This window comes from Podarcis raffonei, chromosome 9, assembly GCF_027172205.1.
Source record: "Podarcis raffonei isolate rPodRaf1 chromosome 9, rPodRaf1.pri, whole genome shotgun sequence".
Taxonomy (NCBI): Eukaryota; Metazoa; Chordata; class Lepidosauria; order Squamata; family Lacertidae; genus Podarcis; species Podarcis raffonei.
In genome coordinates, this window is record NC_070610.1 from 78,290,615 (window position 1) to 78,313,641 (window position 23,027).

At 47.7% G+C, this 23,027-nt stretch overlaps 1 protein-coding gene across 2 annotated transcripts in view; it reads right to left on the minus strand.

The window, feature by feature from the left end:
- Window positions 1–956: 956 nt before the first annotated feature.
- Window positions 957–23,027, minus strand: part of CDC25B (cell division cycle 25B) — a 28,814-nt gene continuing 6,743 nt past the window's right edge. Inside the window, exons 3-16 of one of the 2 annotated variants that reach the window (XM_053402199.1) lie at window positions 21,465–21,516; window positions 15,545–15,586; window positions 14,725–14,761; window positions 13,936–14,046; window positions 13,686–13,802; window positions 12,809–12,952; window positions 11,633–11,710; window positions 9,522–9,701; window positions 8,514–8,609; window positions 8,267–8,329; window positions 7,252–7,350; window positions 5,822–5,955; window positions 4,911–5,022; window positions 957–3,480 (exon numbers count right to left, since the gene is read on the minus strand). In XM_053402199.1, the coding sequence (XP_053258174.1) occupies window positions 3,340–3,480; window positions 4,911–5,022; window positions 5,822–5,955; window positions 7,252–7,350; window positions 8,267–8,329; window positions 8,514–8,609; window positions 9,522–9,701; window positions 11,633–11,710; window positions 12,809–12,952; window positions 13,686–13,802; window positions 13,936–14,046; window positions 14,725–14,761; window positions 15,545–15,586; window positions 21,465–21,516 (1,406 nt within the window). In that variant the 3' untranslated portion in view covers window positions 957–3,339. The remainder of the gene's footprint in view (window positions 3,481–4,910; window positions 5,023–5,821; window positions 5,956–7,251; window positions 7,351–8,266; window positions 8,330–8,513; window positions 8,610–9,521; window positions 9,702–11,632; window positions 11,711–12,808; window positions 12,953–13,685; window positions 13,803–13,935; window positions 14,047–14,724; window positions 14,762–15,544; window positions 15,587–21,464; window positions 21,517–23,027) is intronic. The other variant, XM_053402201.1, reaches the window with a different exon arrangement.

The window sequence follows — 23,027 nt, forward strand, 5'->3', positions numbered from 1 at the left end:
TACTATATTGTAATATTCCTATAGGAGCCACCTCCTCCAAGCTGATTTGAACCTGGCAACCCTCATTCATGTCTCTGAGGTCTCAGAACTGGACTAAAGAAATGTTATTTGCAGAGCACTGCCTTAGAAGATTCAAATCCCATTGATACCACGGTTCTGGTACCTAGTCCTCATGAAAGTTTTTATCATTTCTAGGAGGAAAGCTAGGATCCCACCTGCACACACTCTTTTGTGTGTGTGTGTGTGTGTGTGTGTGTGTGTGTGTGTGTGTGTTTCTTCAGCTTTGAGGGGTAGCCCCACACAGTCATCCTATCCCTGCCAGGTATTTTTTGTGGGAGTGGCATATGAATTGAATGTGGCAGTAGCAAAAGTAGATAAGAGGGCACAGTAAGGCCAAATGCCTTGGGAGATGTGGAGGGGTGACAGGCCAGGCAGGAGACTGTCCTACATAAACCTACATGGTCTACTCTAAGCAATGTGGGCAGTGGAAACAGCCCTTGAGTGTTAAGAAACCAGGACAGCAAATAAACCCGACGCCATGGCGAAATACCAAAAGAACTGCAATTTCTGGGTAGAGCAGACTTTTGGGACAGATGGTGCAAAAATTAAAAATAAATTGACAGCCCTTCTTTTCCTAGAATAATGTTTAGGGGTACTCTCATTTTCCTATTCATATTGAAATACTGCCCCCCAAAAAATGTTTAGGGGTATGTGTACCCCTACTTCCCCCCCCAAAGAAAGAAAGCACTAGTCCTGTGGACAAATCACCAACCCCAGTCAAGTCGCATTCACACAGTAGAGGGGGAAATCATGTGATTAGCTGTGATTCCTGGACTAGATGCCCTTGGGTTACCTCCCAACTCTGCCGTTCTGCGATTCTGTGAATCTCCCGCTTCAAACGAAGCGACCACCGCAGCTCGCCAGGAAAGCTCTGCACAAAGACCAGCATTTGAGACTTTTTCTGAAACAGCTTCGCAGTTTATTCACTCCCTGATTACACACGACAGCATTAGGGGTGGGGCGAAGGAACAAAAAGAGTGTTTTTCCTTTTTCCAATGGAAGAAATGTCCAAGGGGTGCATAGAGCACACACTGGGTGTACAAAGCAAACAATCATCATTCTTGCAATATCCGGGAGCCCCTCTCCCCCCTCAGGTGAAAACACAAGTTTAATACACACTGGCAAACCGGATTCAAGAGTTTCACAGATGGTCACCCTGACGCAGAGAACACCCAAGTGTGGGCTTCAGGATCATGAACCATGAGCATAAATAGATATATATATACACACACAAATAGGGCCTTTCCTCTACATCAGAGCAGGGTCTCCGTGGGAACTTCAAGCGCGAGGTGGAGGGCCCCAATTCCCCGGTTCCCTGTAACCCAGGAGATGAGTCAGGGATGCAGGATTCACAGTAGAAGCGATGGCTCCTAACTTGCGGAGATTAAGCGCCACCGTGAAGACGCGGGAGACACAGCAACCGGGTCCGAGCCGCGTCCAGAATTAGGTCGGTCAACAATGGCAGTGTAACCGCGCGCCATTCCAGGCGCTTGGGAATACATTGCCCATCAGCCCCAGCCAGACAAGGTGCATGATGGGTGTTGTAGTCCCAAGGCATCTGGTTAGCAATGGCTGCAGGGTTTATCACAGTGATGTGGAGGTGGTTTATTAAGAGACAAGTGCAAAATGCACGTACACAAGGTGGAAGCCAGCAACGGGCAGTAAACAGTTCGAAGTCTAGAGTCTCCAACAATTTGGTGGCACACACAAAACGCCACAGATCTAAGCCTGACCAGTGAGCAAAGGCCTGGCCTCTCACGCTACAAATCAGTTAACGGAAAGTCCTTTTTCTCTAGACGGAAACGTGCAGCATTTGGGTGCAGGACTCTTCCCCTCCCTAAACCTAAAAATAGTTTCTTCAGGACGTTTCTTCAGAGCTCTAGGGTTGGGTTTCCAGGGCAGGGAGATGGTTCCAAGTGCCAAGTACTGCTAAAATTCCTAATACTGAAGCCCATTAGACTGCTTGTCACCCAGATACTGACAGTTTTTTTTGGGGGGGGGGGCTTTTCATAGAGGACAGTCCCCAAATACTAAAATGCAGAATTTTTTTCTTCAAAATGTTTCCCTTCCGCTCAGAACTTCTGTGACATCTCTGCCCAGCATCCTGGGCTCACTATAAATAAACTGCATCCAAATTTAAAAGGTACATCTCTGTTTTCCGTGCATCTGCCACACGCGGTGGAAACAAAGAGGACTGGTAGAATGGGTTTGCGGTAAAAACAAAAAATTAAAAGCACTCCCCAATTTTTTTAAAAAACACACGCAAAATCTACAATTCTTCTGTATCTGAATTAAACATAAAAGGGGTTAAGAAGAGTCTGATAGGAGTGATACACCCCACAACTTCATTAAAAAAAACCAACAGCAAGTCGTTCTACTTTCCGATTTCAACCTTGCAAAAACACAGAACGTGGGAATCTTTTGCAAACTAAGAGTTCCTTCGAAGTGCTTTCTCCCCACATCTGCCCCCCCGGTCCTTTGCAGTGTGCAACTGGAAAGAAGCTTTCGTTATGGACAGAGCTGATAAACCTTTGCGCCCACACTTTGGGGTGGAAGAACCAGAGATGGGAGGCAGATTCCCCAGCCAGGAGCACAGACTGGCTTACTGCGTTTCTTTTCAATGGTAGTCCTGGGGTAGAAGAGAGGAAAATACTTGCTTCCAGGGCGTGTTTTGGCCTCCGAAATCTTCGCCTCCAAGCGGACAGGCCCTTCGATGGGGCTCATGCACAACACACCATGCACAACCTCGATCTCGCTTCCTATGCAGTTTGTGGGGCAAGATTCCTCGTTGCCCCTATAGTGGACGTTTCCCAATAGCTGCCTAGTTCCCCCCCCCCTCTTGAAGGGAGGCGGCGTCACAAGCCAGAGGGTGCAGGAGATTCTCCCCCAAGTTCTCCCGGAGAAAAGGTTCAGAAGCTGGCGATGGAAGCACATCTCCGGGGTCGGAGAGAGAGAAAAAGACCCAAGCCGGCAGAGGGAGATTCACAGCATGTGAGGCAGGTTCCAGCCCGCTGGACCCAGAGGTATCGCTATTGCTGGAGTTGCTGTTTAAACAAGCAGTTGCAACTTCCCCCACCCTCCCCAAAAAGCAAATCCCAGAATCTGAAGTCTCCAAATGAGCAGTCGGTGGGGGGAAAAGAAATGTTGATTGTTTTTCCCGCGCTGCACAAGTCCACCCTGAATTAAGCGTGTGAGGAAAAAACGGCTGGCTCCTTAATTCCCACAGCAGCAGTCCCTCTCCCCAAATATCCCCCCCTTCCCAACCACTCCCTCCCCGCCTTAGAAGTTCTTGAGGCGGCTGTATAGCTCTCGCTTGCTTTTCTCCCCAGCCCAAGTGCGGCTCTTGAGGCGAAAATTGCGAAGGTCTTCTTTGAAGTCTTTGTGGTGCATCGGGCGGTAGTTCTGGGGTTCACAGTGCATCTGGTTTGTGGAGGGGGAGAACAAACAGTGCTTTGTTTATTTTTGGGATTGCTACTGTTATAGGAATTTTTAGGTCATATATATAAAATATATATATATATATAAAATAAATGTTCATAAATGTACCAAGCAAACACATATATAAATATATAAACCACATGTCTAAAACCCACAGGAAAAGCCATTTTGACTCTTTTGGTCAGCTCAAATATTTCTCTACAAGGTCAAAGGAAATGCAGAAACCTCCCCATTGTCCTCACAAATGCTGCCAGGCTCCCCAGGTAATCCAGTCAAGTGACCATTAACAGGTAACCTGGCGGATAGGGCAAAAACAACGCACTCAGATTTCTGTTGTAGACCGCCTTTTTGTGATGTATGTATGATGTTTCTGGGGGTAGTTTTGGACAATTTAAAATGTCTATATAAAGGCTTGCATGCATAACTTGGGAGAGTGTGAGGGGAGCACCCTATTGCAACAGTTAATAAAGATCAGGCTTACGAGCTGCTTTGCTTCTCAATATTCTCTGGTTGGCCTCTGTTATTTTCTCCTACCAATAGGGAAGCCATGTAAGGACTCTATATGGGCTCTTGGGTACCCCATAAGGGGAAAGGAGTAGCTTTTCACTTATATCACTACAGTCGTACCTCAGCTCCCAAAGGCCTTGGGAGTAGAACGTTCCGGCTCCCGGACAATCAAAACTGAAAGTGATGTGTTCCGGTTTTTGAATGTTCTTTTAGAATCCGAACATCTGACGGGGCTTCCGATTGGCTGCAGGAGCTTACTGCAGCCAATCAGAAGCCACACTTTGGAAGTCGAACCGACTTCCGGAACGGATTCTGTCGACTTCTGAGGCACAACTGTATTTTGTTGGTGTTGTACAAATGATAAAATGCTGCGTTGATTTGTTAATCTTACAATGTGACTTTTGGTTTAACGGTGATGTTTAGCTTATTTTCATAGAATTGTAGAGTTGGAAGGGACCCCGAGGGTCATCTAGTCCAACCCCCTGCAATGCAGGAATCTCAGCTAAATAATCCATGACTGATGGCCATTCAACCTCTGCTTAAAACCCCCCAAGGAAGGAAGAGTCCACCGCCTCCAAAACGAGACCATTCCACTGTCAAACAGCTCTTCCTGTCAGAAAGTTCTACCTGATGTTTCTGACTAAATCTCTCCTTCCTTGTAACTTGAAGCCATGGGTTCGAGTCCTTCCCTCCAAAGCAGGAGAAAACAAGCCTGCTCCCTCTTCCATGTGGCAGCCCTTGAGATATTTGAAGGTGACCTTCATTATCTCCTCTGAAGTCTCCTCTTTTCCATGCTAAACATGCCCAGCTCCTTCAACCGTTCCTCATAAGGATCAGTTTCCAGAGCCTTTATCATTTTGGCTGCACACATTCCAGCTTGTCTAAGCCCATCGCAAAAAACTCACTTGATATTGCGGGAAGAATTCTTTATAGCCTCCTTTCAAGACGTACAGTTCAGGATAGTGCAGAGAAGGGTAATCGTTGCTAGCACGGTCTTTTTCCCTGACAAAACGGCACCTATGGAGGAGAGTGCAAATTGTTAACACACATAAACTTAAATACGGAGATGCAGGTGTACACACACACACACACACACACACACACACACAGTTTTCTTGCTGTTCTGGGCATCAAAGGACTAAAAGTACAGGGTCAGGTTTAAGGTGCTGGTTTTGACCTTTAAAGCCCTATGCGGCCTAGGACCCGTGTACCTACGGGACCGCCTCTCCTGGTATGCCACGTGGAGGACCTTAAGGTCCACAAGTGACAACACCTTGGAGGTCCCAAGTTGCAAGGTGCTTAGCTTGGTCTCAACTAGGGCCAGTGCCAGGGCCTTTTCAGTACTGGCCCCGACACTCTGTCACAAGAGACTAGGGCCCTGTGGGACTTGACATCTTTCCGCAGGGCCTGCAAGACAGAGCTGTTTCGCCTGGCCTTTGCTTTGGACTCAGTCTGACCCTTATGTTTCCCTCCCCTTATGGTCTTGATCTATGGGCTACTTTTAAAATGAGGCTACATTTTGAATTGCATTTTAACCTGTATTTTAAATTGGGTTTTTTCTTTTCTCCCCTCTTTTCTCTCTTTTCTTTTCTTTGTTTTTACTGTGATTTTATTGGTGTTAGCCGCCCTGAGGGCTGGGTATAAATAATAATAATAATAATAATAATAATAATAATAATAATAATAATAATAATAATAATATGAGATTTCCACTTCAAGCCCCTAGTCCTGAAGGAAACGGAAATCTGAATACACTTATTTCAGAAAAACTGGGAGTGGCTGGGTTTCAGGAGAGGAGGCAGCAGAAGCTACTCACGTTCTGGGCCCTCTCTCGGAGGAGAACTCGCAGTGGAAAACAACGATCACCCTCTTTGCCGGGTCACATGGCACAATGGGCTTCTTGAGAAGGAACTCTTCCACATCCTTTTCCAGAGGAAGGTTCACAGCGCCCTGGAGAGAAAGAAAGGCAGGGTCAGGACAGGATCCATCAAACAGAACCATAGCAAAAAGCATCACCAGTTCCCTCCCTTCCACACCTGGTGCGCAAACACACTTTTAAGTGCAGGTATGCAACAAAATACAAAATCTTGTATTTTGGGAATCCATCTTGAGTGAACAAAGATTTCTGTGGGTGAGCAAGACTCAGACTTTCCGCCAAAGACTCTCACTGCCACTTGATGCTAAGTCTCTAGTGCGATACTTTCCGATTTTGTAGAATCAGAATTGCAAGGGACCCCCCAGTGGCTATCCAGTCCAACCCCCAGGATAGGAAGATGTCAACAATCCCTTGGCTAGTCCAGGAATAGAGAGTTCTATAGGGTCATGGGTTTTGTGCTTTGCCAGGACTCTTGAACTTGAATTGAAATGAACTGAAGGAGCGTCTCCACCCCCATCGTTCGGCCCGGACACTGAGGTCCAGCTCCGAGTGCCTTCTGGCTGTTTCCTCCCTGCAAGAAGCCAAGTTACTGGGAACCAGGCAGAGGGCCTTTTCGGTAGTGGCACCCACCCTGTGGAACGCCCTCCCACCAGATGTCAAAGAGAACAACAACTACCAGACTTTTAGAAGACATCTGAAGGCAGCCCTGTTCAGGGAAGTTTTTAATGTGTGACATTTTAATGTATTTTTAATCTTTGTTGGAAGCTGCCCAGAGTGGCTGGGGAAGCCCAGCCAAATGGGCAGGGTACAAATAATAAAAAAATTATTGTTGTTGTTGTTGAAATGCGGTCCAGTTTTAGGAAGCCAGCAGCTGAAGAGCCGGACATTGACCTGGAGGACAAGGGGTGATGAAAGGTCACCACTTTCCAGACTTCCTCTGGTAGCCTTGAATATCCATCAATATACAGTTTACAAAACACTGAGGATATTCCCTTTTTAAAAAACAAGCTTAGTTTGGCCTCTGGGGGGTTGCCCCCACCCCACAAACGCCCCCACTGGGAATAGCACCATGTATTGGCGTTTCCAGAGGTGGGGCGTCGTGTGGAAGGAGCAACCAACTCCCATTGGAAACACGACCCAACTAAAATACTACAAAAAGGTAGTTGCTGGTGCCCTGTGTCCTGTACAATCCTCCAGCCTGATGTTGTTTTATTGTCACCAGGAGGGTCCCAAGCCGGGCAGGACTTTGGCAGGGCGATCCCTCAGCCCCTTGAGCTGCGCTTGGGACAGGGGAGGTTCCTCGAACCCAGGGCAGATACGGTCCAGCACCCGACTCCAGTCGGTGACCTCAAGCAGGCAGAGGGGCTCACCTTGATGTGGCCTCCTTCGTATTCATAGGGGTATCTGCAGTCCACAATCACACAGTTCTCAATGAGGTTGCTGAATTGGCCCGTTAGCACAGCCGCCATCTGTGGGCAAACGACAACAGTAAAAAATAAAGCCATACGCAGAATCACTTGTATTATTCTGCACCGGAGACTTTAAGCACTGCTTGCTGACACCCTGGGAGTGCAGCCTGGAAGAGGCCACTGGTGCCGGACTTTATTATTAAGTTTTTATTTATACTTTTCACGTTTATACATTTCATTAGCTCTGTTGTAGGTGGTCATCTACAATCATTTTAACATTTCAAAGTTTGACTTCCCCCTCTTTCTGCGGTTCCTTAAATTTATCATCTTCTGCATATCCAAATTCATTTAACTTGCTTATTTAATTATCTACTTTAAATATATACTCTTATAATAATAATAATATTGATAATAAATGTTTATTTATACCCCGCCCTTCCCGGTTCAGAAAACCGGGCTCAGGGCGGCTAACAACAAATTTAAAACACTTTAATTGATGCTACAAAAAAAAAAACCAGCATAAAATACGGTATAAAACGTGAGTAACAATAAAATCAAAAATCAAATTGATAGGTAGGATTTGGTAGGAGTCTAAAAAGCCCTGGACACAAATTTTAATGGCTTTCTAGCGACTATGGTGGCTCATGTTCCAGAAGTAATGTTTTTAGTGTTAACTCTGAAGTGTAGACTAGATTCTGACCAAACTCAGCCTCCTGGCGTATATTTTGCTCTAGGAGGAAGTTTGGTCAGAACCAGGGCGCATCGGTTTCTAGATGTGAATTTCCTCCCAGTTCTCCTTCCCCCACTATGTTATTTTTGAACAGTTGCACTGGGGCACAAGATCCGTGGGTAAAGCAAGGCTGTATGACCAGGTCTCCCAGGTGGTGCCCCCAACAGCTGTGGAAAGCAGAGCTACAGGTCGCTTGTGCGAAAGAGGAAGAAGCGAACTGGAATATTGGATTCTGAGCTTCCTCACCATTTCTGGAGAGATGTACTTGAGGTCCTGGTGCTTCCCTTCCACCGTTTGCAAAACGTAAGCCTGGAAGGCAAAGAAATGCATTTTAAGTCCTTCTGAAACGCTACGATTTCATTCGCTTTTGCATTGTTTCGTGTTTGCACTGGTACTGCAAGCAGTCTTTTTTGGCCAAAAGGCAGTGCACACATAGCATAGCATAACCTAACACAGTTTGCAGGGATGCAAACAGCGGGATTCTTGCGGGTACCTTCGAGAAGTCTCCAATGAGCTCCCGATGGTCGTTGTCCAATATGTTTGCGATCTCGCTAGGGCAGCAGGAGCGAGAGCGAACCAGCCGAGGTTTCTAGGAAAAGCAGACGAGAAGGACTGTTAGGGAGGCCACATCCAGGATGCCAAACCCAGTAAGCGCCCTGAGATCGGAACAGGGAACCATCGGCCCTGTACTGCGACTCCCATCAGCCCCAGCAAGCATGGCAAAGCATGGTGGGAGTTGTAGATCACTGACACCCAGAAGGCCAGAGGTGGGAACTTTCTCCCACTAAAACCGGCAAAGACTCCTTCCTGGGCGCCAGCAATGGGCTCAAGCAAACCATTTGGGCAGAAGCTACATAAGAATCTCCTCCCAGGTTTCTGCTTTTTAAATAACAACTGATAATGTTATCACTATATTCTGCTTTGAAACTTTCGTCGCAGTCAAGCGCTATACAAATCTTGCAAAATGAAATAAACAAACCCACAATAAGCGTACAAAAAGCCGCTGTCACCCCTTTCTTCTGATGCAGCCCCCAGAAATTGAGCAATACCTCACAAGAAATATGTGGCAACCCATCTTAAAAGACTGGGCCAGAAAGCGCCCTAGGACTTGGAAGGCTAAACAACAAGAAGCCTTCACATCAGCAGCCTGCCTCCCCCCAAATGTATTATTTAAATTCATTAGTTGCTTTTTTTGCCGCAGTAATTTGAAGCAACCTCCAACATCTTAAGCAAAACACACACACGTTAAAAAGAAAAATCTGAAAGTTTAAACTACATTAAAATATCCCTGCAAAAAGGCCGCAGATGGTTCAAAGCCAAAGGCCTGGTGAATGAAGAACGTTTTTGCCTGGCGCCTAAAGATATGCAACGATGGCGTCAGATGTGGAGAGCATTCCACAAGCAGGGAGCCACCCCTACAAAGGCCCTGTTCCCTTTATGGCTGCCTCCAACCCTCTCTCTTCCCACATCCTTTTGAGGCAGCTTTTGTTGCATGAATTACCGGTTCCTCTTCCTTCTCTTCGATGGCGCCGCCAGCCAGACTCTTCCGCCTTTTGTTTTTCACCGGCGTCTCTTTGTCCTGGGGCCGGTCCAGCCGCTTCAGGATGGGCCGGATGACAGCGCTGGGCATGGACGGGGAGCGGAAAAGACGGCGGCATTTGCCGGTTCCCAGGGGGCTCTGCTTCAGTTTGGGGGAGAAAGAGGGAAATCGTGAGACTCCAATACTGCATGAAAGAGAGACGGACCTTGGCACGGTACTTTTTATTTACTGTATTTTTCACTCCATAAGACGCACTTTTTCCCTCTTAAAATCTAAGGGGAAAATCTAAGAGACGAGCTCTGGTAGCAGCGGGAAGGCTGCGTGCTACCGCCACACTCCGGAGGCTTCGGGTTGCCTTCACTGAAGGCGACTGAACGCACCTTGAATGCACTGGACGCACCTTGTTTTAGAGGGGGAGAACAAGAAAAAATTCTCCCCTTCTCTGCGCAGCGCCCCTTCAGCAAAGCAGCAGGAGAAATGGAAGGGGCTCCGCTTTGCTGAAGGGGCGCTGCGCTGAGAGGTAGAGATTTTTTTTCTTGTTCTCCCCCTCTAAAACAGGGTGCGTCCTATGGTCGGATGCGTCCTATAGAGCAACAAATACGGTATATAAAAACGCAACAAAGACAAAGGCATTTCACATGGCCTTGAAAAATATAGTTTGTGGAAATATCGCGGGGTCAGGAGCAAAGGCCCAAGACAAAGCGTTTTCCTGCATTGCAGGGGGCTGGAATGGATGACCTTCAGGACCCATCCAACACAACAATTCTAGAAATTCTCCACCACTGTTTCTTAGCAAGAATCAAGTTCCACATTGAAAATTAATTTTTTAAAAATTGGGGGGGAAAGAATCAAGTTCCACATGGTGGAGGCTTGAATCAACTTGACTTTTCCCTCACAAATGTGGGGCAAGGCTTTGCCGACCTGGCAACCTCCAGAGGCTTCGAACTACAACTCCCATCAGCCCCTGCCAGGACACAGGAGTCACTGAAACAGTCTAACATGCAGACAGTTTCAATCTCAGCAAGTAGTTGGAAGGCCAGGCGGCCATCCAGCCCTAGCATATCCAGAGCAGTTTGCAGGAAGCTCCAGAAGTGAGCGGCCCGCTCCCAAACACCCCACTGCAATAACTCTCTATTAGCAAAAAAACCACACACACTATCTGCACAAGTTTCAGGCCTAATGAGGACAGCAACTCATATCTGGTAGGTCTTCCCCTATGAAGCAGTTGATGAGACTGAAGGTCCCTGATTCCCCATAGCTTCCCAAGTCTCCTCCTCTCCAGGATTTCCCCCAAGCAATCGGAGACTGTGCCTCTGTGAAGCCAACCTCTCCTCCGCCCTCTTTGTTAGGATATTTCCGTTCCACCTTAAAAGGGAGCAGGCTTTGTGAGTCACAGAGTCTGCATATTTCCTGTTCACAGGATGTTTATGTTGTGTCAGTTGCTTTCGTTTTCTTCTTGTTGCCTGAACATACCGATGCAGGTGGTCATGGTTTCTTTGTTCTGACCAACGCTGAATAAACTGTAAATATGCTCTCCTGCTGTGCATCTTTTGCTGTGTGAATTCTGCTGATAGAGTGTGCACCAGCCTAAGAATGTGGCATTCTATTATTGAGGCTTCGTGTCGCTAAATGCAGATACTGCGTGTCTACGGGAGATCGATGGATCGTCCGGCAGCCGGCTTGGGGGCTATGATGGACTTTGTCTCCCTGGCAGTATCCCAACACTCTTCACGCCTCTCCTGGTTCTTCGAGATTCATCTCTACCTCTCTCCTGCTTCTGCCTCCACTGAGCCCTGTTGCCTCTTGATCTTCCAACCCATCTTCTTCCCAGTCCTCCCGCTTTAACCACTCACTGTTGTCCCACCACCACTCCCCACTGGGGAAGGAGATGGGGGTCTCAGGAGAGGAAAGAACGAGGGAGAAGGAAGGCCTGCCCTCAAGCTGAAGTTTCTCTTTCTTGAAATGCCACACCAACACCAGTACCAAGACCCTGCTCACCCACAGAATAAATTCTTTTTTGGAGGGGGGGACAGGGGACAAACAAAGGGTGTTAACACGGCACTGTCACGTACCAGGCTGGATTCATCTTCCTTCCTCACCAGAGGGGCCATTAGCAAGTTCTCCATACCCAACGGGAAATTTCCATCGCCCTGGAGAAGGGAAGGTAGGACCCATTTATTGAAGTGGGGCTGGCTCAGAAGACCCCCACCCCAGGCTGGGGGTTTGTGCAATAGGAAGAGAGGGCAGGGGAACCCCAAAGAAAACCCAACAGCGATACGAAAGGAGCAAGGAGCTAAATCTAACAAGCAGCCAGCCTCAAAACACATCAGAAGAAAGACACCCAAAGTAAAGGAATTCCAATAAATCAAAGCCAATAAATCAAAGCAGCCGATTTTAAAAACTTAGGAGAACAAAATATTCTGTACTAGCTGATTTCTGGGCCATTTTTTGATGGCTGCCCCGCATACAACACAGGACAGTACTCTTATCTGTATATTCGAATCTGCCATATGTAGTGACGCTACTGGATCAAGTTACACGAGATCTGCCAAGGATTCTTTACTTGTTGTTTTAGAGCCTGGAAGACCAGGGTTCGAATTCTCTCTTAAGCCATGAAGCTCACTCGGGTGATTCTTCAGCCAGCTGACATCTCTCTGCCTAGCCGGCCTGACATGGTTGTTGAGAACTAGGGATACCACCATTACCTTCCTCAGAGGAAGGTTGGAATATGAATGTCATACAAAAAGGCGGTCCTTGCACAGACCCACAGCGCTGTTCCCTTGGGACTTCTACAAAATTCTACAAAATTTTGTAGAAATTCTACAAAAAACTGCCTTCTGTCGAGTCTGAGCTGCAAGCAATGACAAACTCCACACAGAATTCAGAGAAAACCTCAATACTGATAGTATATTTTCTATCCAGGTCACAAAGACTAGTTCAAAAATTGGCCAGCTCTTCCCCTTCTATACGCCTAAGAAGCAGACAAGTCTAATGAATTTTGTTATTTTGGAGGAAACTCAACAAAAAACAGCAGTTCGCACACAGACATCAAAAAACAGCAGCAGAAATGGCAGCACAGGCTGAGGTTTGCAGAGTGAGCTGTGAAAGTTATATTGCAATGCCCACCAGGTTTCTTTGGGAATTTTCACCACTGAAACCTACTTCCAAGTCAGCCTTGCTTGGGACTGCAGTTCAAGCTGACAGAATTTTGCTTTCTTTGAAGCAAGATAGGATCTTAAAAGCCTTACCTTCAGGTCTTCTTCATCCAGGATTTCCAAAAACCCATCATCATCATTATCTTCATCAACCATGAAGGAGGTCAAGGACGAGCGGCGGAGGTAGACATGGCTATCAGACCCTGGGCTCCTGTTCTCTTTCTCTGGGCTCGAATACTGAAAGACATTTTGAATTTATTAAAATCCTTTATGCCCTAGGAGAAGGCTACCAGAGTGGCTTTTTAAAATAACAACAACAATCATAAATTCAGTAGCATTACTCTTGGGTTTGCAATCTTAAAAAGGCACGTCACAAGAGGAAAAATGGACAGGAGGGAGAAGGAAAACATGCAACAGTGAAAGACATGAAATGGGAGGGGGCTGTTATGTATTTGTTTCAAAGCACCTTGCCCCTGCACCTTGTTCATTTTATTATGGTCATATCCTGTTCTTCATCAAACGTAGAACAATGGCAGCAGAATGTAACAGGAATCCCAGGAGATCTCCCACGCGGGGTCTGTCTAGACTAAGACCTGCTTAAACCCAGCTATGTGACTTTAATTGGCAGTATCAATTGGCTGCAAAAGAAGGAAAAACCTGGGGGGTTTCTATGCTTGCCATTTCTGCAACAAAAGCTGTTCTCTCCCTCCGCCCGCCAATTCTTGAAGAAAAATTGAGTGCAATGCTCAACATGTAAAATGTTCTCCCGAAACGCAGCAACTGCTGGGACTGTGCATGTCTGCATCTAACCTAAGCTAAGAGTCACAGGCACAGTTATCATCCGGCTGAGAACCAAAAATCCATCTTGGATTTAACGCCATGAATTGGGACCTGGGAAACGAGAGGCGACCAAAAACTGCAGAAAAGCAAATAAATCAGAGAGTATTGCTCTTGCAAAAGAAGCACTCACCATGAGGTCTGGAGCAGAGTTTGGCCTCTGTGCAAAGGGGTCTTTCTTGCCAGCCCCACCACCGGAGAGGCACAACCTGCCCGCGGGTCGCAGGGGCTTCTTGAAGATGGCGCCTTCCTGCAGGGGGAGGAAGTAGAGATGCGCTGCAACTTTCGGAAGGACATGAGGAAGTCGCCCTTCAGCAGCGCTGCGCAGTGGGCGGAGGGGGGGGTCAGGGGGCCGCACCAGGAAGGCAGTTCTCACCACTTACATTTTCCCCATTGCCTTGGAGGCCAGAGTCTGTCTCGGCCGCCGCTGGGCTGTTGAATTCCTTGCAGTTGGAAATGTTCCTCAGCGTGGGACTTGAGCCCAGAAACTGCACCTGTCAAGCCACAGAAGGAGGATGAGTTTTGCACTCAGGTTTAGATTCTCATGGGCAACCCCACAGGACAAGCGTCTCCACCCTCCATCGTTCAGCCCGGACACTGAGGTCCAGATCCAAGGGCCTTCTGGCAGTTCTCTCACTCTGGGGTTACAGGGAACCAGGCAAAGGGCCTTCTCGGTGGTGGCACCCGCCCTGTGGAATGCCCTCCCATCAGATGTTAAGGAAATAAACTACTGTATCTGACTTTTAGAAGACATCTGAAGGCAACCCTGTTTAGGTACGTTTTAAAATGTTTGATGTTTTATCGTGTTTTTAATATTCTGTTGTGAGCCGCCCAGAGTGGCTGGGGAAACCCAGCCAGATGGGCAGGGTATAAATAATAAATTATTTGTTGTTGTTGTTATGAAATGCCCACAAAAAGCAGGGAATGAATTTCTGCAAGCACATCCTACATCACTGCAGTTCCTTGCATTGCAAGGGGTTGGACTAAAGGACCTTTTGGGTGCCCTCCAGTTCTATGATTCTACAATATGGCTGCTGAAAGATTAGGACTCAGCCTATCTGCACAAAGACTCCCTTGCTCCTGAGCATGTAAAGAATATTTCCGTCCCTACTTCTCAAGATGAGGAGGCACCAAGCGAAGCTTCCCGATTTTAAAAAAACTGGTAAACTTACCGGCAAAGATTGGATTCTTCTGATGGGAAGATAATCACTGCAAGGAAAAAGAGAGAAATCATCGTCAGCTGCAGACTTTGGAACTCTCTCCCACTGGAGATTTTTATCCTACTCTGAATCTGTGCCTGGTCTGAAATTATTTAGGAAGGTTTAAAAAATTGTTTTTGCATATGAAGCTGCTGTGTTTATTGTTGGTGTTCTATTCTCAAATCACTTTGCAATGTTCCATAAAAAGACATTCACATGTGAGTCCCGCTTGGTAAATTCTCCTTCACATGCAATAGCAATTTCCACAAGGGACATTTTCAGCCTCTCAACAACACCCCAGCAATCCCAAAAGGGCAGATCCAGGCAGGACTGACCTCTATGAAAACCTGCAGATAAACAGCTATCAATCAGTGGAGGCAATACTGAGTTAAGACAGTACAAGGCAGCTTCCTGCATGCAGACCAGGAAAACCTTGCCGCTCGATTCTGCTGCATGCATAGGCGACCTAGTTAGTTCAGTCTCCCCAGCGCCATAATGGGAGCCTTGCCAATAATAATAATAATAATGAGCAGAGACAGGAAAAAAGCCCACCCCCAGCCCCAGGAACCTGGAGATAATAAACCCTGAAATATTATTAGCGTCTGCAAGTCTTGGCGTGCTCAGGCGACGTGCAGAAGGTAGCAGATGGTTTCTTAAGCAAGACAGGAGTGGGGGGGGTGAAGCCCTCAAGGATGGGGAGTTGAGAGCATCTCAAAGGAGAAAGGGGGAGGGAGAGAAAGAGTCAGGGGGCTTTCCTGGGTCATTGTGCCACTGTAGGGTGTAAAGAACTTACTTTCTGAAGACTCTTTGAGACCCGAACATGTTCCTCTCAAACCTGTTGGATGAAGACAGGAAAATCATGCAGGTTTCGCTCAGTGTCAAGGGGCACCCCCAATGCGTTGCTGCGAGAGTCCCTGACTGGGGGAGGCCAACAGCCTCCCAAGGGTGCCGTGTGGGCTAGTGTGGGTGCGAATCAGGGCCAGCTACACCCTAATCCGGGCTGCGTTGCCCCAAAAGCAGAGAGGGAGGCAGAAATCCTCCCATTCATAAAGAAGGCACACAAGACCATCAAAAGAGCCTTCCTGGATCAGGCCCAGCTAGTCCACAATGGCCACGACCCAGGTGCCCCAAAGCAGGATTCGAACACAAGAGCAGCACTCCCACTTCTTGTGGTTTCCAGCAAGTGGGGTTCAGGAGTGACTGTGGAAGCAGAGCAGAGCCATTGTGGCCATAACCCTTTCCTCCTCCTCCTCCTAATCCACTTCTAAAGCCATCCAGTTTAACTGCTATCACAGCTTCCTGTGGCAGGGAGTTCCACAGTTTAATGGACAGGTGGACTTCATTCTATATGTCCCAAATTTCCCAACATGCAGCTGCCTCGGACGTCCCTGAATTCAAGCGTTAGGCGAAGAGGGAAGAAAACTTTTCCCCACCCTCTTTCTCCAGTCATAAACTTCTGCCGCCTGCTCTCTAAATCAAGCAATTCACCAAAAAAGACCGTCAGCTGACCAGCTACGAATTTTTCTTTTTCAACTCTGCACTTCAGAAACTAAAAGCACAGTTGCCCAATGTCTTGCTTTTTTGTGCCGAGTTCAGATCCCACTCCTCTATAGCCATACCATGTTCAGCCATTCCTGTCTCCCGCTGTGCAGTGGTTTCACACGCACGCACACACACAGTTTCCCAGCTGCCCTGAACTGGGGCCCCTTGTGCTGTGGCCACTTGAGAGTTAATAAGCGTGGCCCGGGTGGTTGCAGGGTGGTCTTTGTGGAGACATGAAAGCGGCTGCCAGCTGCTGCCAGCTTTGGGCAAGGATTCAAGGATCAAAGATCCCTTTCTGCATGGAGGCTTGGGGAGAATGAGGGCATTCCCATGGCAGCGGATGCTGCTGCAAATCTGGGTGGGGACTCTCCCGGGTGCCATCTGCCAGCTACGTGGCACAAACCCAATCCTGCCCCCGGCTATTGCTGAACACACACGCCCATTGCCAGCCTTCTGAGTGAAGTTATTCCCCTCCGCTGTTAAGCAACATTTGCAACGGAGGATCGGAAGTTCGGCTTAATTCAGCCAGGGTTGCGCAACAGAAAACGCAGCAAGCCACACGCCGCAGATCACTGATAAGGATGGCAAAGATGGCAGGATCAGGGCCAGGGGCCCATCTGGCCCAGTCAAACAGTGGCCGACCAGTTGCCTGTGGAAACAGGCAAGCAGGATCTGAGCACAGTAATAAATAATAAATTTTTATTTATACCCCGCCCTTCCCAGTTCAGAAAACCGGGCTCAGGGCGGCTAACAACAAATTTAAAACACTTAATTGATGCAACGAAAATCAGCATAAAATACAGTATCAAACACGAATAACAATAAATTCAGTTTTCAAAATCAATTTAGGGAGGAAATCTATCTAATAAACATTAGATGATCAGCAGGGCTAGCTGGCTAAATTAGTCCTATCTGGGCCAGTGAGGAGACACTGTGCAGTGGTCCGGGGCTGGCTTGCTGCGTAATCGCACAGAGTTGACCTAGATCAGGCTTCCTCAACCTCGGCCCTCCAGATGTTTTGAGACTACAGTTCCCATCATCCCTGACCACTGGTCCTTCTAGCTAGGGATCATGGGAGTTGTGGTCCCCAAACATCTGGAGGTGCCGAGGTTGAGGAAGCCTGCTCTAGAGGAAGATGCACACAAGTCCATGTTCGTCCAGGCACACCTGGCTGGGCTGGGCTCACAGCCCACAACCCGCAGGTAGGTCCCAACCAAAAGGAAAAAGGATTCAAAGCCCACCCAACCCCTCGCTGCAGGCTCTGCACAAAGGCAATCTCCACCCACCGCAGACAAAAGAGACAGTGCAGTGTACTGGTTACAGTGTCAGACAAGGGCATGGGTTCAAATCCTGCCGTGAAGCTCCCTAGGTGTGACCTTGGGGCCCCATTGCTATCTTATCTCAGCCTAGCCTACCTCGCAGGGATGTTGTATGGGGGCGGTTAAAGAAAGAGGGAAAAGAATGGATGCCACCTTGAGCTCCTGGGAGGAAAAGCTGGGATATAAATACAGAAAATGAAAATACTAATAGGAAGGGAAGAGAACTAACTTCCCCCCAATGGAAGGCCACTTCTCACAAGCCGCCTAGACGCGGGGGGGGGGGAGGGCTCTCTCCAAGGCTTTCCCTTTGCAGATACCCCTTTGCGTCTGTCCCCCAAGTACAAAAGTGCCTCACTGAAGCAGCCCCCGTTTCAAGAGGGGAGCCTGTTGCATCTCCCGACACCTTTGAAGATGGATGAATGCAAGAGGAGGCGGCAGAAGAGGAGAGAAGTATTTAAGGTCCTTCAACTGGACACTCCCAAGGAATGCAAGCTTTTCTCTCTAAAGACCAAGAGGCTGCGGCTCAGAAATCCAGGCAGATGTTCCCTGCTTCAATAAAGGGGGCGGGTGGAGTTCCAACCATCTGTCTCCGATCCCCATTCACTCGCCTTGCAGCTGCCAGGCCAGAACAGCTCCCCCCCACAGGGCAGGTGCAAAAGGGGACTTTTAACTTGTTAAAAAGACCAAGCCGAACCCGCTTTTAAAAAAAAAATCTCCAGCCCTGTGGGAAGCGAGAGAAGCTTCTAATTGCACAGTCTCAAAAAGGTGCCTTTTAAAATAATATTAGGAATGGGGGAACAGGACACATTTTGCCTGGCAAAAAAAGTGTGTCAACGCTGTATTCAGTTGCCAGGTTTTGAGAGGGAAACAGATGAACTTGCCTTAATTCCAAAAAATCTCCACTATTTGGGAAGGTTCCATTGTCACAGATGGACTGGCCCTGGTTTCAGTTACAACCCCCCCCAAAAATGCTGGCTTGACGGCTTGCCTTTTGAGTGCCCAGGGGTCCCCGCCTGCCTTCACCCCTCCAACTAATGGGGAGGGGGTGTTTTAATCAAGTTTCTAAAATGTTGGCAAACTGATCAGCTGCAGCAACAGATTAAAAACTGCAGTACTTTCAGCATGACCCAGCCTCCTGTGGTTTAGAAGGGGGGGAGAAACTGAAGGGAAAAGACCCCCAAAGGACACACGTTTCACACACACACCCAGGCCCAATGAGTCCCTGGCATATTGGGGGTTCAAGTAAAATAAAAAATGCAATTTGCTGTGGTTTCCCAACACACACTTTTTATTAACTGTCTTAAATTGCTCTGGTTGGTTTTTCCCATTGATAATTTCATCTCTCTTTTTTTCCTAACTGCTTGCAAACCGCTTTGAGGTGGGCGTGTTATTTTATTCAATCCGGTGCTGTGCAAATTTTACGAAACAGATAGGGTAAGAGCAGGCAGCCTTTCGAAAGCAAAGCAAATTTTTGAAAGGAAACCCTCAGAGTCTTTCCTGTTAGACTCTGAAGACATCAACAACAGGAAACCGTCAGGAGTGCGGTTAAGACCTTCACCCATCAAGTCCCAAGAACTAGACAGCCCCACACCTATTTTTTTGGAGGGCAGGTTTCAAAAATACCGGTTGGGGAAGAAGCTCTTATTTTCCAACCGCTGAACCATCTCTTGGCAGCGGCATGGCCCAAAGTTTTTTGCTTTCTGCTGGCAAAGGTGGAGCTTTCTTAATTCTCCCACGGAGGCTGGTTTTTCTCAAGGCTGCTGAGAGATGGGAGAGGCCTGTTTTCCCACAAGACCACACCTGTCAACCCCTCTTGGCTCGCTGGAGGCAAGGGAAGCCTGGCCCTACCTGACTATGTAAGTGCAACTGCAGGGGGCTGGACTAGATGGCTCTAGGGTCCTCATCCAACTCTCGTGGTCTGCCCCGCAGAGGACCTTAAGGTCCATGAATAACCATAGTTTAGAGGTCCCGGGCCCTAAGGAAGTCAGATTATCCTCCCCCAGGGCCAGGGCCTTCTCAGTGATGGCTCCGACCTGGTGGAATCCTCTGTCCCATGAGACCAGGGCCCTGCAGGATTTGACCTCCTTCTACAGAGCTATTCCACCTGGCTTTGAATTTGAACTTAGCCTGATCTTTTAGTCCCCTTCCTTCCCTCCCCCTCCCCTTTTTTACCCGCTCTGGGATCCCACAGCTAATTCTCCCCTGGTCTCCTCGCTGGCCCAAGTAGGACTAATTCAGTCAGCTAGCCCTGGTGATCACCTAATGTTTATTGGATGGATTTCCCGACTAAATTGATTTTGAATTCTGAATTTACTGTTATTCACATTTTATACTGTATTTCATGCTGTTTTTGTTGCATCCATTAAGTGCATTGCACACCCTACAGATTTGGTATTGATTTCAAGCACCTGAACACAGAATCTCTATTTATGCTACCGGAGGCCATGCAAGCAGATTTTTGGACTGTTGCACGCAGCCCTAGGCACAGAACAGCATTCTGGCGCACCCTGGAATGCCGGCGCGATATGGGAAATGGATTAGTCACAGTGGATGCAAACTTCCAGCGAAGACCAGCATTTCAAAGTATTGAAATCTGGGCACTTCAAATACATTCGAGGAGAGAACAAAGGCCACTCCAATCCACAAGCAGTAAAGGGATTAAGAGGGCCAGAAAACACATCCTCAGCTTTGAAAAGTCACCTGAAAACAACCAAGCCATAAACCTGCCACACACACACCCAGCAAACCTGAAACCAGCTACCTCAACCTCTCCAGCAAATGCAGGAAGGTTCCAGCAATCCCCAAAGAATAGAACCAAATCTTTTATGTTTCAGGCCCCTTGGGCTGAACTACAGATCTGAAACTGTTTTTTTAGTGCCCAACATAGCTCCTGCTGAAGAACTTCAGGAGATGCATTCTGGGTGCAAGTCCATGCCACAGCAGATTGCGGTTAACAGGAATGGAATTCACACAGATTTCAAATTAGGGGAAGCTGCCATGTTGTGGTCCTTTCCTTGACAAGGCCAGATCATTTTGAATAACGGTGGAGAGAGGACCCTTGTTTTTGTTTTCCAGCAAACACAGTTCCACCGAGAGAGTCAAGAACTCTTATCCCCTTCACCAGAAAAAGGTCAGGACCCACAACTCCCCACCTGGTCAACATGAGCCATTTGGAATTGGCACATTTACAGGGAAGAACGTAAGAAGAGCCTGCAGGATCAGGCCAGTGGGGCATCTTGTCCAGCATCCTGTTCTTACATTAGCCAACCAGATGCCTTGTGGGAAACCAGAAAGCAGGATTCGAATGCAAGAGCAACACTTTCCTCCTGCGGTTTCCAGAAACTGATGATATTATTATTATTATTATTATTATTATTATTATTATTATTTATTCTTCTTTTATATATTGTGATTTTATGTTGTGAACCACCCTGAGATCTACGGGTAGATCTCATTATTATTATTATTTATTATTATTAGTTGTAATAATCATAATCATATGATCTACCTTTAGATCTCAGGGCGGTTCACGACATAAAATCACAATATATAAAAAAAAGAATACATAATAAAAGCAAAACTAAAGGCAACCCAATAATCTCCCCTTCCACAACACAATTCTTGAGCAATTTGCTGTTGTTTCTTGGAAAAAGCCCTTGGCCCTTTCTGTTCCAAGAAGCTAGCAAACCTTTCTACTACGTATCAGCAAACTGCATCAGAAGACAGAGCCTCGGGATTAACGCTTTTTCACGCTCCATCAAATCCTCATTTAAAGCCTTTCTGCTGGGAGCTGATACCAAACAACCAACACCTCCTCACCCTCCAAGGATCAGCCAAAAAAATCCAACTTACACATCTTCCAAGATCTCCAGCTCTGGCTCCATTGGGGAATCCGGGCCCATGCCTGCGTCAACAACAAAAAGAGGTTCCCGTGAGGAAAGAGAAATTCAAGCAATATCGCCCCCTGGCTTTTGAGGTCTTCAGTGGGGTTCCTCTCTTCTCGCCAGAGTGGTGCATGCAGTGTGGTCTCCCGCTTGGACTACTGCAATGCGCTCTACGTGGGGCTACCTTTGAAGGTGACCCAGAAACTACAACTAATCCAGAATACGGCAGCTAGACTGGTGACTGGGAGCAGCCGCCAAGACCACATAACACCAGTCCTGAAAGACCTACATTGGCTCCCAGTACGTTTCCGAGCACAATTCAAAGTGTTGGTGCTGACCTTTAAAGCCCTAAACGGCCTCAGCCCAGTATACCTGAAGCAGCGTCTCCACCCCCATCGTTCTGCCCAGACGCTGAGGTCCAGCGCCGAGGGCCTTCTGGTGGTTCCCTCATTGCAAGAAGCAATGCTACAGGGAACCAGGCAGAGGGCCTTCTCGGTAGTGGCGCCCACCCTGTGGATCGCCCTTCCAGCAGATGTCAAAGCGATAAATAACTACCTGACATTCAGAAGACATCTTAAGGCAGCCCTGTTCAGGGAAGTTTTTAACGTGTGATATTTTACTGTATTTTTGCTTTCTATGGAAGCCGCCCAGAGTGGCTGGGGAAACCCAGCCAGATGGGCGGGGTACAAATAATAAATTATTATTATTATTATTATTCTGCTAAGAAGGAGCCTGACAAAACTAGACGTTTCTCAGGAAGAGCTACAAAGAGGCTCCAGAAGGCACATTAGGTTTGGGGAGCTTATGGGACAATGGTGGGGTGCAAGCATTTGAACGGGGAACCAGAGAGATGGCATATATTTGGGCTGCCATACAAAGATTCAGGGCTTCGAATGGAGAGGGGCACTTCTTGTGTTCCAGGGGCACAGAAACGCTGGACTTTTTCAGGTACCACGGAACTGAAATTTCCCACCCCCCAAAAAAAACTCTGGCCACCGCCCCCTTAAGCTCCATAAACTGAGCCCCCGTGCCCCCTACCCCATAAAAAGCATCCTTCAGAACTGCGGCTTGCACAACCCACTAAAGAAAACGGTTCAAACTGTTTAGTTTGATTAATGCATGGGTAGGCTAACTAAGGCCCGGGGGCCGGATCTGGCCCAATCGCCTACTAAATCTGGCCCACGGACAGTCTGGGAATCAGCGTGTTTTTACTGTCTTAGGACAGTGGCAATAAAAGCTCCCCCCGCCCCCCGCCAGACCCTCCAAGTGTCCCTGCATCTCTGGGTTATTTGTGGGGCATAGGAATTCGTTCACCCCCCCCCCAAGAAATATAGTCTGGCCCCCCACACGGTCTGAGGGACAGTGCACTTTACACCTCCGACGCCCCCCTCCCCGCCTTTTACTGCGCCCCCTAGATAATCGACTTGTTCTGAGTGCAGCCACCCTGCAAAAGGCCACACATTCTCCTGATCCCAGATCATACAGAATCTGTGATCCTGGATCACAGATCGTCTGCTTCAGGCCATGCCAA